At 43.6% G+C, this 15,253-nt stretch overlaps 1 protein-coding gene across 1 annotated transcript in view; it reads left to right on the top strand.

Annotated features, from left to right (window-relative positions):
• The first annotated feature begins 4,362 nt into the window (after window positions 1-4,362).
• The window catches only part of CACUL1 (CDK2 associated cullin domain 1), a 38,582-nt gene continuing 27,691 nt past the window's right edge, over window positions 4,363-15,253 (top strand). Inside the window, exons 1-3 of the mRNA XM_042863754.1 lie at window positions 4,363-4,692; window positions 9,100-9,226; window positions 13,339-13,441. Of these exons, the coding sequence (XP_042719688.1) occupies window positions 4,395-4,692; window positions 9,100-9,226; window positions 13,339-13,441 (528 nt within the window). The 5' untranslated portion in view covers window positions 4,363-4,394. The remainder of the gene's footprint in view (window positions 4,693-9,099; window positions 9,227-13,338; window positions 13,442-15,253) is intronic.

Below are 15,253 nucleotides of genomic sequence, written 5' to 3'. Positions count from 1 at the left end.
CAGCCAATAGCCATGCCCAGTTCCCTCCTTGTGTCCTGGGCTGCGTCAGGACCTTTGACGTGCTTGAAGCCTTCCCTGGTGGCAGGAATTGCTTCCACATTATCTGTACACTATGTCCATTATGTAGCTCACATCTGGGTTTGTCACTGTGCACAAGATGTGCTCACTTGGTTTTGTATAGGGCTGAAGAGTGTCCTTTCTATTGCTTGTAGCATGGTCCAGACACATGGCATTGACTGACCAGAGCCTCACAAAATAACCAAATGAATAAATGTTATTTTGGTATTGCTTTATGGAATAGTCTGGCCATGCCCATAGTTAGAAGGACTAGCTCATATCACGTGCCACAAAAATGCTTTCAGTGTGATTATGCCAAAAGATTCATGCCTTGTATCAGTGCTGTAATATGTGCCATAAAATACAGGATACCTTTGCCATCCATCCTTCTATCTTCCTTCAGTCTCTATTCTGCCTGTGTTCCAGGACAATTCTGGAGTCACACTCACATCCAGGATCTGAGTGATGCAGATTGAGAAATAATTGTAAGAGGTTTTGAGGAAGAGAGCAAGTAAGTTGCAAGGAGCTGGCAGTGAGAGGTAATGTCACACACAGCACAGCTAAAGGCTGTGCAGAAGGGCTAAAGCACAAACCTTAAGGCGCGATGGGGCTCCTAGGAAGAAGGGCTGGGAGACCCTTAGTCATGCCGTCAAGCACAGATCATGCAGGGAAGGTGACCACTAGTGGAGAAGCTGGAAAAAATCTCTGTGGTTATAGTGCTGTGGTCACTGAACTCCTGAAGAGTTGCTGACGCTGGTGGGTGGGCAGAGAAAAGGGAGCTGGATGGAAAGCACATCTACTTTACAAAGAGCTTTGTGCAACTCTGGGCCTATTCTCATTGCACGGTTGGAAAAGAGGAGCACAGCCTTACTTGCTAAAGGACAGAGGCAGGTCTGCACATAAGTCTAATGCAAAACTCTAATTCACCCTTGTGCACATCATCCTGAGGTTTTGTATATGCACCCAGGGTAACAGTGAGCGGAACACTGTGACTCCTATGGCTTTGACAGAGTTTCCTGGTGATATTTTCTTGACCTGTCACAACACAGAGATGAAGCCAGATGAAGTCGTGCATCTTTCCCTGTTTGTCCCCGACAATCTGAAATTTCATTTTAATTTCTGTTCAGTGGGCACCTTCCATTAATAATGCGAGGTGTGAATGTGTTCCTCTCTGTATTTCCACTTGGCTCTGTGCAGAAGGAACTTGTCTGTCTGGCGCATCATGACTGTGTCTGGCTTTGCCCAGCAGCTCACACTATGCTGCTCTCTGGCTGCATCTGTGGATGGCACAGTGCATAAGAACACACAGCAGCAGTTTCCTTGTGTGCCAAATACACATAAGGTTCCTTTGCGTTCTTCTGCCTGTGGAAGATGGCAAGGATGATTTCTCTTCATGCAGCTAACTTCAGTTTGTGCTGTGCTTCCTTCTGAACTCTCAGAAATCAATGCTGCTGATAAAACGTGTCTGTAGCCTTTAGTTCCCAAGGACTTATCACATAAGCTATTTCATTTTCTTGCCAGTGGCCAACTAAGATAGCAATATAATGAGACAGATCACATCTGCAGAGTGTATACAGCCAAAGAAATGTGCTCTCACTACAGTCAGTATTGCAGTAACGGACACATTTACTTCTCAGAAGTATTTTCTCTTTTCATATGGTGATTGTAACCAGAGCCATAAATCTGGGGGACACTTTATGTGCTGCGTTAGGACTTGACTGAAATTCCATTTAACTCACTGAAAGCTTTCTTATTGACCCTAGTGGGCTGAGTGCTTGTGAATAAGGAAAAGCCAGTCTGTTTTAAAATAAGAATTCTATCTATGTCATCATGGTTAGCAAGAAATAAAACAACCTGCATATTGTTCACCAACAATACCACTTATCTGCTGCTTCCATGCACCCAGCTCTCACATGGAGTGCAGCAACAACTGCTCAGAGATTCCTACTCATCCCAGTGGTGTTTAGAAACACAGGTATAAGAGGAAGAAGAAAATACCCATACCTGAGTGATGTGGCTATTCATATAAAACGGAAATTACACAAAAGTTAAACAGCCAACAGAAGTAAGCATCACAGACTGCTTCTGAAAGCCTTGATGGAGAAGCTCCCCTGTAGCCTTATTTCTACACAATTCTGTGTAGGAAATACTAATTTTTTTAATGAATCACACTTTCTGTGGATAATGTTAGGAAACCTTGATCTTCGTTTTTAAACTGCAATACAGCCTGCGGCTGTGACCTGATTATAAAAGCACTCAGCCAAAAAATAAAAAAAAGGTTATGAAGATTTAACAATTACACTTGTCTAGATAATTAAATATGATTCAGGAGACTGAAACTAATGTGCTGCTGCTGGTCTGCCATCTGCATGTTACTCTGTGGGCTAAAGCATTAGAGTGTACCGATGAGCTCATTGCAAGCCTTCAGACTCCAGGGATTTTATGGAGATGTGAGGACACTCAAGAAGCTCTTGTCAGAACCCTGCATGGCAGTGCCAATTAATACTGAAAATAATTACAGCTGTGCTACTGCAAAATATTATTTTGCAAAGACTGTGTTTAAACATAATTCAGATTTCCACATGCTGACGAGGAAAAGAGGAAACAACGCGGACGGGTCTGTGAAGTGCATGCAGAAACAAGTGCTTCATTAATGATAAAATATTTAATAGCGCCTTTATCGGCATGCAGTCATGTGTTTAAATAGCACGAGCCACAGATGACTGTTTCAGCTTCTCATCTGCCTTATGGGAGGCAAGAAAGGGCTCGTTGTTTGATTTGTAAGATGAGACAGCTTGTTGCACAAGGCAATGGAGGAGACTGCACAGAGAATGCTGCAGCCAAACATTCCCTGAGCTGCTTTGGACTCCTGCCACAAGGAAGTGCAGTGGGTGCAGCCACCGTGCAGGGAACGTGAAAGGGATTAGAAAGGAAACGTACCTCTAAAGCAAAGAAAATGAATGACCCCACCTGGTCAGTAAACAACAGAGGTGGTAACTACACATGTGTGCAACACGGGGCTATGAAACAGAAATGAAATCCTAGGATTAAAAAGAAAAAAAAAAAAGTGATGGGTTTCTCTTACTTCTTTTTTGCTTCTCTTAGATGTTAACGTAAGAGTTTCTGACATGAATCAAGCATAGATAAATCCCTACTGATAAGTTCCTGATTTCTTCTCAGGTCATGGTGTTCCCAAATGCTGGCAAATAATCTGAGAGCTGCTCTGGGGTCACTGGAAGCACTGAGTGGGAGGCACAGGGGAGCTGCTCTGCAGATGGAAAGCACAAACGTGTCTTTCTGGAAGCCAAGAGATGCAAACCTTATTTATGTTTCTTTGTGATTATCAGAAAATTGCAACACTCAGCTAAACCCAAATTGTGTGTCTGAATGGGCCGTGCTCACCGCCCTGGGCAGCTGTTCTGTGCCCACCGCCCTCTGGTGCAGACCCTTTCCCCCAATCCCCACCCACCCCTCCCCTCACACAGCTCTGTTCCTTCGGGCTCTGTCGCTGTCACAGAGCAGAGCTCAGCGCTGCCCATCTGCTCCCTGTGAGGAGCCGTGGGCTGCCCTCAGCCTGCTCTGCTCCGGGGCCAACAGACCCACGGAGCTCAGCGCTCCTCACACACCTCTTGCCCTCCAGACCCTTCACCATCTTTGCTCCTTTGGACGCTCTCGAGCAGTTTTATGTCCTTTTTGTATTGTGGCACCCAAAGTGCACAGAGTACTCGAGGTGAGGCCACAGCAGCGCAGTGCAGAGCAGGACAACCCCCGCCCTGGACCACCATTCCGTGTGACAGATGGCAGCAGAGGGGCAGTCTGACAGAACGGCGTCAGACATGGAAATGCATCTGAAGCAAGAGTGTCACTGAATTCCTCCATGCGGAAAAAAATGGCAAAAAATGTCACTCGTTGATATCCATTGACACTTACTGAATATTTATAGAAACCAAACAGCGGACGCCAGCACAGCGAGGCATCGGGCAGTCACTCTTAAAGGAAAGGAGACATTACTCGTTTTGCCGCCCGAGAAGCGGAGCCCCGATTCCACCCACTCGCCCCTCACAGCCCGGCCACACGCCGCGCGCCACGCGAGCGCAGCCCCGCCCACTTCCGCTCCGTGCTCCAATCACCGCACGGCATCTCCGGAACTACGCTTCCCAGCGTGCCCCGCGGCACGGCTCCCTTGCCTCCTTCCGCCTTCCGCCTGCCGCAAAGTGTCGCGCCACGGCTCGCGGGCTGTGCCGGTGGCTGCGGGCCGTGCCCGGAGCGAGCCGCGGTGGCGGAGCGCGGCCGCCATGGGTGGAGGGCGCTGACCCCGCGCTGCCAGCGGCGGCGGCATGGAGGAGGAGAGCATGGAGGAGGAGGGCGGCGGCGAGGCCATGATGGACGACCAGAACCACAACAACTGGGGCGCCGGCGGCTACGGGCGGCACCTGCTGGGCCCCGCCACCGCCGCTCCTCTCGGCGACCGTCTCCTGCGCGGCCCCGCGGGGCCCCCGGCCGGACCGCTGCTGCCCGTGGAGCCCGAGGCCAACGGCGTGCTGAGGAGCTGCGACCCGGCGGGCGCTGCGGGCAAGGGGGGGCCGGGAGCCATCGCCGCCGCCATCAACATCAACGCCTCCACCTCCAAGTTCCGTGAGTGAGCCCCGGCTGGCGGGGCTGCCCGCTGCCTTCCTCCTTCCCTCGCTCGGAGCTGGGCTGGCCGGGGGTGGGGGCTCGGAGCCTTCGCGAGGCGCTTCATGGAGCGTGGTCGGCGCTCGGCTGGGAGGGAGAAGCGCCTTTCCGAGCGCTGCCGCGGCTGCTGAGCTGTGTCACGGGCCGGGGGTCGGCACTACGGGGCTGCGTGGTCTGGCCTGGGGCTCGTGACTTGGGGAACTGAGCCCAGTAGCAGGGAGTGGTACAGGATGGTGCGAAACCCGTTGGCTTGCTGGAGAGGAAATGCGTGCAGACCCGTCCCCAAAGGGTTGCATGTGTCTGTAGAGGCCTGGGAAGGGAAGCAGAGAGCTAGATTCAAACCATCGTTTGCAGTATGGTTTTAGCAGCAATGGTAAATGTAGACCTTTTTCTGCCGTTTTGCTGAGCTAAGGCTGAAGGAAGGAAAGGCCTTTCTGCTGTTCTTTTTGATTCTACTTTCATTTCTAGCAGTCATATCTCTGGGCAAAGTACACCCTTTTCCCTATTGGCTTTCAGAAAACTTGGGTTTGGTGAATAAATTCCTCGAACTATAGCCATGTAATTGCCATGATGAAATTTTGATGGGAAGTGTACTTCTTTTTTTTTTTTCCTTCTTCCCTGTGCCAGCTCACCTGCATAGCTTCTCAGAAGCCAGAAGTTCAGGCTCCCTGCAGCCCCAGCTCGGTGGCTCTCGGCGCACTGCCAGGGCCGGTTGCTTTGAAGCCGAGGCTCCCAGACTCCCTAAGCTTGCTGGCTCGTTGCCTGCCCAGCTGTCAGGGCCCCAGGTACCTTGGGGTGGCTTGTAAATGCTTGGGAAGGTTGCAGAGAAACGGTGCTCGGCCTCGCTAAATGGAGCCCTTCAATTCCCTATTCAGAAGTTGAGAGCTGGAGTTTTTCCTTCTATTTCAGAATGAAAATGCTTGCAAACTTTGGATCTTACACAAATGGGAAGGTTGTTTCCTAGCTAGTCTGTAGCATGTATGTAAGGGGCAGGAAAGGCAGCTCTGTGTGATTTTGCTTAGTGTGTGCTTTTTTGAGTTCTAGATTTTGTTTCTCCAGCATTAATATCCAACATCCCAAGTGTCTTACTGGTATTCAGATATTTTTAAAAAGAAAATGAAGAGTCCTTTAAAATACAAAAACCTGTGAGGTGTTATATCTGATACAACTTTTCTGCACCTTTACCTACTGTTGGTAATTGTGTTTACGATCAGCACAAATCCAATGAGACAGTGAGGACAGAGAAAGTACAGCAGCTGAGCTGGGGTCCTGCACGTTCCAATCCTCATGCTGACAGAGGACTCTTCCATCTCTACTTAATTATCACATATGAATAAAGGGAGAGAGGTTTCCTCGGGAAAACAGGCAGTGAATAGGGAGGCAGCTGTGCTCGTTCCCCTCCTGTCTGCTGTGCTTTTGCAGTGGCTGAGCACACGTGCAAAACTGCCTGTCAGTCCTGAGCTTGACAAGAAAGTTGTCTGCTCTGTGCAGCATGAAGGGGTTCTACAGAGAAGGGCTGTTCTCTGCTTCTGTCAAGAAGCTGAGACTTCCTTTTGGACAGCTTGTCCTGCAGTGACATGAATAGCTTATTTCCTGCAGTGCTCTGGTAAATCAGAGCTCTGGTGACATTCATATTGGTTTATTCCTTTGTATTTTTCCTCTAAAGCAAACAAACAAACAAATCTATCACCTGTGTTTTAGTATGTAATTAATTGCAGCTTATTGCTTTTGTTCATGTTTTTAGTTGCAGACTAATGTGGGCTAATGGTCCCTTTTTGGTCTTATTCATCTTGTAGATAAATGGAGGAAGAAGGTTAGAAAGATTTAGAAGTTTCCATCTGGAGGGTGCAAGTAAATTCTCCTTCCTTTAGATTTGGATAAGGCTGAGAACTGAGATGTGGTAACGTGTTATCTCCTTTAATAGCTTTTATCCAAGTTAGAGCAACATAAGGAAATCTTCCATGCTGTGGTGGACTTACAAGTAAACCTATTTCCAGTTGATTAGATTCAATCCTAGCTAATGATTTGTAAAGCGATACTGCTATGAAAAATGTTTCCTCATCCTCATAAAGGAGGAAGTAAGAAATTTTATTGCTTTAAGAGAAACTTCTTCCACACTGGTAACTGGGGGCATACCCTGGTTGTGGGGAGAGTGTACAGTCTTCTTTTTTCATCCTTTTCAAACAAGGGTGAATATGAATATATGTAATCCCAGTCCCATTTTGGATGGGCACGTGGGGCTGTGTCAGCATATCCAGTAAACCTCTGCCTGCCCTGTTGCATAATGTACAGTGCTTTGCACGTGGCTGCATACACAAATAGTATGATGAGAGGGAAAAAGGAGTTGAACATTATATTTACTCACCAGTCTTAGTGCAGATAGAGAAACCTGTCATTAAAAACAAACGGATTGAAAGCTGCTATGATGCAGATCCATGCACTTGCTGTATTCCCTCTCCAGACTGTTGTGCTGTGCTCAGCAAGTCTCTTGTCAGGCTGTGTGAGTACAAGAGAGAAGGAAGAAAAAGAAAGACATGGGTCTACAGCAATGGCTGCAGGTCTGCTGAGCACTCTCAGGTGTCTGTCTGATGTTCTTATGCTTGCACAAAATGTTTTTAGAGTTGTAGTGCACATTGCTAATTAGGTGGTAAGGCTTAACGTATTTCATTTCTGAGATGAAATAATCAAAGCTTCTTAAGACGTCTTGCTTCTTTCACACTTGAATTTTTATTGACTCAGTAAATGACAGACGATGGACAGACCATGGTGTGCCTAGCTGGCAGCAGGTTGGGTTCCTTTATGCCTTCTTACCTTCCGTTTTCAGCCGTGGCTTTAAAAGAAGGGTGGCTTTTCTGTGTTACTGTAGTAAACTTTTGGAGTGCTTTTCAGGTAAAGTTGCCTTGCATAAATAACAATCAACAGGATCATTGATTGTTACTAATATTGTTCTCACTGTTCTGTACTTATGACCTTTCATAGCCCCTTCCTGGGCTATGCAGAAAATTCTTACATTTTTCCTGTCACTTGGGTGAGTGATCCATGCCTACTTTTGGATTTTCTTCTTCTTTTTATAATTCTGTTTTTTTTTTTTTTTTTTTTTTTTTTTTTTTTGCCATCCTTCTGATAGATGGTTTGGAGAAGGCTGTATTTAGGTTCTGATAGATGGTACCAAAATATTTAGGTTATGCTATGAAGCTCATGCATGTTCTTTTTCACTTACATGATTTCACTGCTGCATTTGACTTGCACAGTTTTTCTTTTGAACTTCTCAGCGCATGGAAAAGCAGCAGTTGCTTTTCTAGCTTTGCTTGTGAAATGTAATTTGCTGGAGAGTATCAGTGTCCATTGAATCAGATTTGGGTGGAGCAGGGAGAGAAATGAAATGTGTGTGTTGTTACAGAATCCACCGCTTCCCACAAACTTGACCAACCTCAAGAAAATCAAGCTCGTCTTCTAGAATCACCCTTACCCTGCAGGTTGGAAATGGAGCCAGTTGGATGCATATTCTTTGGAATGTTGGATGCCTGTTGTAGGGATAAACTGTTAAGAACAGCATCCTGAAAAGATGGGGAAAAAAGGTTACAGATGGTTTTAGAAGGGTTGTAGTTTTTGTAAGGTGAGTGTGGTTCCTTTGCTTCCTGGTCCTGAGGTTGTTCTCGCAGAGCTTGCAGTAGCAGGATACTGCCTTCAAAAAGGCTGTTGCTGACTTGGGACAGTTGCTGAAACCTGACAGTAATCTGGTTTCTGGATTAGAAGAACAAAAAATAGTGATTGTTTGATGGGTTGGCCTTGGGCTCTTAGAGATGCAAATGTTGTGCCTGGCCTGTCTTCAGAACTGAAGTGTGGGAATCAAAGCTTTTAGGAAGTTAGGTGGAACCCATGAATGTTTCTTTTGCAAATCTGATGGGGCTTTTGTAGAAAGCATTTTGTGCTTGAGCTGAATAGTGTTTCTAGGCCTCGCTGCTGCTGCTTTCTCCTTCTGTGTGCATAGGAAATATATAGATTAGGCATATATATTAGGAAAGCATCCTAACTATGACTGAAGACAAAGGAAACTGTATGGTATGAAGGTTTAGGCCAGGTGAGCTGCTGGCCTCGTCTGGGGTGCATAACAGCTGCTGGGAAGGACATTGGAAGAGGCAATCTATCCAGGCACCATTTGGCAGATTTTTTTCTTTTAATTTAAATAAAAAGATGCAAATTGAAGTATGGGCTTTATTTGTAGATGAGGTTATCTTAGCAGAACTGAGTTGTTCCTTTTTTTTTCCCTGCAAGCTCAGAGGTGTGTTTTGAAATTGCACCTCACTCATTTACTCCTGATTGTTTAACTAAAAGTCACTAAATATAATTTTCCTCTTTTCCTTGTAGTAATGAATGTTATAACAATTGAAGACTATAAGAGCACATATTGGCCAAAGTTGGACAGTGCCATAGATCAGCTTTTAACTCAGAGTCCTGGTGACTACATCCCTATCTCCTATGAACAAATATACAGGTAAGGAAATCTTTCAAGTGTTTCATGACTTCCTTTTTGTATGTTAATGTTTGTTCTGTCTTGCAGCCTATGCATGTGTCATATTTTGTATTTATGTGGAAGAGAAGGTTCAATAAAGTAGAACATTGTTTAAATCATTTGAATGGGTAAATATCAGATAAATAACTTCATATCCCATATTGTCAGAAGTAAATACTGAAGGGGAGAAAATACATGAAGTGTTGATGCAAGAGTAATCTCCACCACAGTTGCTTAGTGTAATGCATTACGAAATGTATCGAAGTCTCAACATCCCTTTCCTCAAAGGGGAAGAGGAGAAAGGCATGGTAGGTGTCTGACTTAGTATTTCAAAAAGATTTTTTTTTGTCATAGCTAGCAGGACCTGGTGGAGTAGAAGTGCAGGAGTAAATTGTGGTGCTGAGGTCCTTTCATATAAGGTGTCACTTGTGTGCTTCACATGAGATTGGGTCTGATTCCTTTTTGACCAGCCATCCTGCTGCTGCATGTGTGGTAGAGGCTGACATGGTTCAGTCTCTTATGTCTGCTTTCCTGTCTGGAGAGCACCTGACTTGTGCCTGGCCTGGAGATTTGCCTTGCTTTGCTCAGAAAACAATCTTGTCACTCAGCAGCATTGTGCTGCAGACACAGCTAATGCCCGGTTGGTTACAGCAGGAAGGTTGGCTTCAAAGCCATGCTAGTGCTCCAGACAAAAATACTAAATGCTTCTGAGACCTGTCAGTTTCTTAGGAGATTGACTAAAGAGGACGTTTTTGTTCTGTAGGTGACAAGTATCCAGGTATAGGTAAATAGGGCAGAAACTGGGGGGCTGCTGCTGTTTGCTGGTCCTTGCCTGCAGCACAGCTAGTAGCACAGTGTTGCACGCTGAGGAATAACACAGGCATTTCAGTCAATGCCTGCTCTTTTCAGAAAGTTTCAGCTGTGTCTCCTATTCACTTGTTCTTAGCTGTTGGTCCATCTAGTTTGAAACTCTGGATTGAAGAGCCAGATACCAGATTGGCAGACCTTCGGTCTTCCATCTTAACTCCAGTTAAGAATTTCAGTAAAATTCCTCTTTTCTCTTTAAGCTTCTGGAGCTGCTTTTGTCAGGATTCAGACATCAGCACATGTATAAATAATAATGGTAGTCAATTTGACTTGGGATGGGTTTTGCAACTGTAGTGTGGGTAATGAAACTCCCCTCCCAAGCTTGAAATTACATATGTGCAAACAGCCATCAGGAATAGTGAAGTCATCATCTGCTGGCAGTCCTCTGTAATTGACATGATCTATACCTGGTTAAGATTCTTTTTAAAATTATATATTAAAGGAGTAATATGTTTTAAGTTAATTCAATCGAACCCTTGGACATCAGAGTGAAACTTAATGCAGTATTTTAGTGATACACAGATATCTGAAGCATGTATTTTTAGTGTTATTGAAACAAGTCTGTAACATAGCATTGCTGGGAAAGCTGGCATGCTACTTTTGGGGTTTTCTTTTAAAGCTGCCTATGGATGTATTTACACTGACGCAGCCTTTTCCAGCCTGGAGAGTTAATTTATTGTGGTGTCCCTTTGCCTGAGTTACAATCTAGACAAGATAGATTGAGGATGGAAGAAAGTTCCTTTTTGTTGAATTTATTGATGATGCTTCCATGGAATATCACAGAAAGTAAGTAGCAGACTTAGGGTGTAGATCCTCTCTGCTTCTCTATGCTAGTTCTTTGCTTTGAAAATTAAGGTTGGTTTTTTTTTTTTTTAAGTCTCAAGCAGCTAGATATCTTTTTTTTTTTTTTTTTTCTTCCAGTGAGATTGAGCTGAAAATCGGCTTGTCTGCTTTGATCATCTTTGTGCTGAATAAAGGAATTGAGGTTTCTTTATTGCAGACTTGAAATGTCTTATTAGATACACAAGCTAGAGTATTTTCTGTGGCCAGTAACTGTAGGTGAATACTCCACAGCAGTGAAAGCTAGGCGATAACTTCAGAGGTGTGTATACTTGCTGTAGATCAGTTTAGATATAAGCTACCAAAGTGTGATCAGTGACTGTTCTCATCTTTGAGTCCAAAGCTTGCCTGTTTATAGTTGCTTCCTCTTAAAGGAATGAAGTTAACGGAGTTGTAACAAAGTGAGATGAGGAAAATGTGGGCAACCAAGCTGTGTTTTTGACAATCCTTACAAGTGTTTCTTAAGGCTAGTGCAAGTAGATCACTGTTCCTCAAGACACCTTACAATCTCAAAACTTCATTCCTCCCACTAACTGTCCTACTTGAGTGGTGCTGAGCTGTGCTAACAGACTAACAAGTCAGTGGCTTCTTTGGGGGTAATAGAAGGGCAAGGATGATTCACAGAGTCAGCCTACATTCGGGAAGTGAAAACAGGATCTGCAAATGGGGAAGTAACATCTAAATATAAATGTTCAGATAAAGTATAAACATGTCCTACATGTACTTATTAAAAACTGGTGTTTGACTACAGGATATGTTGCAGAAGTACAGTGATAGTGCATGTAGCAGTAAGCAGACCTGCTTTAAAATTCAGTTTAGTTATGAAGTTATAAATGAAGCTGTCAGCTTGAGGAAGCAGCTGTATGCCCATTGGTGATGCAGCAAACAAACATCAGGCAGTTGTTGCTGTTGGTGTGCTGGCTGGTTTGTAAGAGATCACAGGAGTCATTTTGTCTTTTCTTACCAATGTTTCTTTGATCTAAATTAAATTCATATGCTTGCTGTTGCAGCACCATAACGAAATATCTTCTGCTCCTGATGGTTCCACAGAAGGACCTGCTATTGGTAGACTTCATGTGAAAGAATTAAGTTTTTTGACTACTTTTTTTAAACAATACCACACCGCACATTATTTTCAAAATATAAGAGAGGGAGTGGTGTAGGATATCCTTTTTTCTTTAAAAAACAACAACAGTGGCTTTACGTAAGGGTGAACAAAGTATTTTTGGTGCTTTTGAAGTTGTAGAAGACAAAGGAATATTAAATTTGTTACTGGTAGTCTGCTTGTCAAACCTTCTTCCAGAAGGATTTGAGAATGGCAGTTACTGAAGTACATACTGTCTTGGCCCCTGAAGTCACAAGTGTTGGTGCTTTACCTTTTCTTTGCATTACAAAATTAAAGTAGCCCTGAGCTGTGTCAGTGCCACCTTTTCAGTTTTTTTTTTTTCCTGGAATCACTTGCTCAGTTAGGAATCACATGTGATTATTCCCTTGGAGGGATGTGTTGATTTTCTTTAGCCTGTAGGTATCATTAAAAACGTACCAGAATTGTTGTCTGGGTTCTGGACATCTCATTAATTTCTGTGCATGTTCTAAGGAACAGTTTTTGGCCTGAAGTACTTGTTCTTGCAGTACTCCACGTAGTCAGGGAGAGAGGGGCAGGAAAGAGGCATGGGGAGGACGTTTGGTCTGACCAAGGTCTGGATGAAGGCTTCCTGTGCCTCTTAGTTTTTGGCAGCTATCTTTCAGGGGCTGACTTCAGAGAATGTAAGCACTGTAGTGAAGCAGAAGTTACTTGGTGCTGATAATGCCCTGAAGATGACTGCCTTAATGCTACTTGCTGCTTAAAATTGTGTGTGTGTGTGTATTTGTCTTATAACCATTGTAAATGTTTTACGTACGTAGACCTACTGCAGATGTGCTGTTACTGCAAAATGAGAGCAGTAAAATGTTCTTAAAAAGCAAAAGTGACACTGAAGAGCAGAATTAATACAGCCAATCCATGGAGAGCAAAAGTTGTGTTTCTCTTTGTGCATCTTTGTTTATTGTGAAATGTAGTTGTTAGTTGGTTGTTTTTTTGTTTTTAGGTTTTAAGTCACAGAAGATAGAACGACATGCATAGGGCTTTATTTTCAGAACTTCTGCTGGTCTGTTCAGAAGTGCCCTGTTAGAGTTCATTGTAAGTTAAGCTGTAGTTAGGTGGGGCTGAAGGGTGATGAAGGCATGGCTGACTTTAGAATGTTTAGGCTGCATTTAGAAGTTCAGCAATCATTCACTTAAGTTTGTTAGCATCTGAATTGAGACTTGAACGAAATATTTTGAAGTCTGTTACCCTTCATTGCAAACTGTTGTAAGTTCATTGTTTGTTCCTATATTTGTTTCTGCAGTTGTGTGTATAAGTGTGTATGCCAGCAGCATTCGGAACAGATGTATAGTGACCTAATAAAAAAGATAACTAACCACTTAGAGAGAGTCTCAAAGGAGCTGCAGGTAAGAAGCTGCACAATCTAATTCTATCTTTCCTGGGATCTGTGCTTATATTGGAGCAGCATGGAGATGGCCTATGGAGGGTGTTGCTGTTAATTCTAGTTTATGCCAGTTTATGAAATTGAGAACTGCCTCACGCACTGATAAAATACCAACTACTAGGCTGATTGGATGGCACCAATTAGCCTTAGGACAGCAGTGCCTAAAACTTAATATAATACAGAATCAAAGACTTGAGAAGGGGAAATCTAAAGTGTAACCTGGTATGTAAACACTTCAGTCAAATATAATCTGAGCATGATATGGATATCTGCCATTGCTTTGTTAATCTTTATCAACTGCTTTATAGTCTTTGTGATTCATAAGCAGCGCAAAAATAAATTTAAAGGAAGAAATTAAAGTGAATTAAGTATGCAGTAATGCATAACTGGTATTTCATAATCCACGTGAAGATTGCTGCAGTTTATTCTGCATTTTTCTTGCCTATCTCTAGATGTCAGTGGTTTACAGCAGTCCTAATACAACTTGTATATACCTATCTTTACATCTTATTTGTGCATCCATGTTTGTTTTCGTGTGCGTTCCTCACTGAAAATCCCTTTTGGGTTAGAATCTCCAGGCACATGCTTGACTTTGTTGTCACTGGCAGCAACACTTATTTTCTTAGTTGGTGTCATTTTCTGACTGATTTTTGAGTTCTGTACTGACTTGTGTTGAGTCAAGCAGAGATGCCAAATGCATAGGAAGCCTAAATTATAGCAGTTCTTTCAGTGCTTCTAATAACTGATAGGTAATTTTGGTCCGTCGTGTGCAGTCTTACTGCTAAGGTACTTCTGGCTAAGCTTGCGCATCCATCAAAATATACCTCACTGTAATCGTTCTGATGTTCTGCTCTCATGTCATGCTTTTCCTCTTATTGCATTCTTTAAAAACACAAAAACCAAAAGGAGCCAAGACCCCAAGTGTAGTGGATGTGATGTCTGGGACAGTCTTTAACTATGAAATATCTAGATCAACTTGAACTAGATTTCTTGCTGCTTTTCTGTTTTATGATTTCTTTATTCCTCACAAAGAGACAGCCTCAGCTGTTCTGTAACTGCTTGTCAGTGCAGATAAGCATAATGTTTAGAATGAAGTCTTCCCTGGGTCCCGCTGAACTGGTGCAGCCTGTACATTTTTCCTCTGATTGTGAGAAGTAAGAATCATTGCAGCTGTACAGGTTTGGCCAGTTCTTCTGATACATTCCCTAGGAGAGTACTGTACTGCTTTGAATTTGGAAATACCCCAAATTCTTTTCTTTGTAGCAGTCCTTGATGGCTTCCTCAGTCCTGCATTCAGTTCTTCTGCCTAAAAACCAGGTAGTCTTCTGAACCCGAGTAGTGGAAGGAGTAATTGACAACTGTGTAATGCAGCCTTTGTCTTGCAAAACTTTTCATAGGTAGGGTAGACACACCTTATGGCAGGTGGCAGGAGAGTGGTAATACAACACTGTACCATCTTCAGGTGACTCTGTTTTTGGGTAAATGGTAAATACATCTTTTTGAGCTGCTTGAAGAAAAACCTGTATGCCTTAAAAAAAAAAAAAAAAAAATTGTTCTGTAAAGAAACTGTATTAGATTGTGACATTACTACAGTGCATTTTATTATCCTATGTCTTTGCTCTTTTTTCCTTTTGGTGACATATAGTCACTTGGGTTTAGGGCTGCAGCATGGTGCTAGATCTTTACCCTACAATCACCAACAAAAAATCACTTCATAAACGTCGGTCACTTGGAAGTTTCCAGTTCACACAATATAAATAGGATGTATGCAAGT

Source organism: Lagopus leucura, unplaced genomic scaffold (assembly GCF_019238085.1).
Source record: "Lagopus leucura isolate 7727_CA_CO unplaced genomic scaffold, USGS_WTPT01 Super-Scaffold_741, whole genome shotgun sequence".
NCBI classification, from domain to species: Eukaryota; Metazoa; Chordata; class Aves; order Galliformes; family Phasianidae; genus Lagopus; species Lagopus leucura.
Note: the sequence above shows the minus strand (reverse complement) of the source record. Positions and strands in the feature narration are given on the sequence as shown.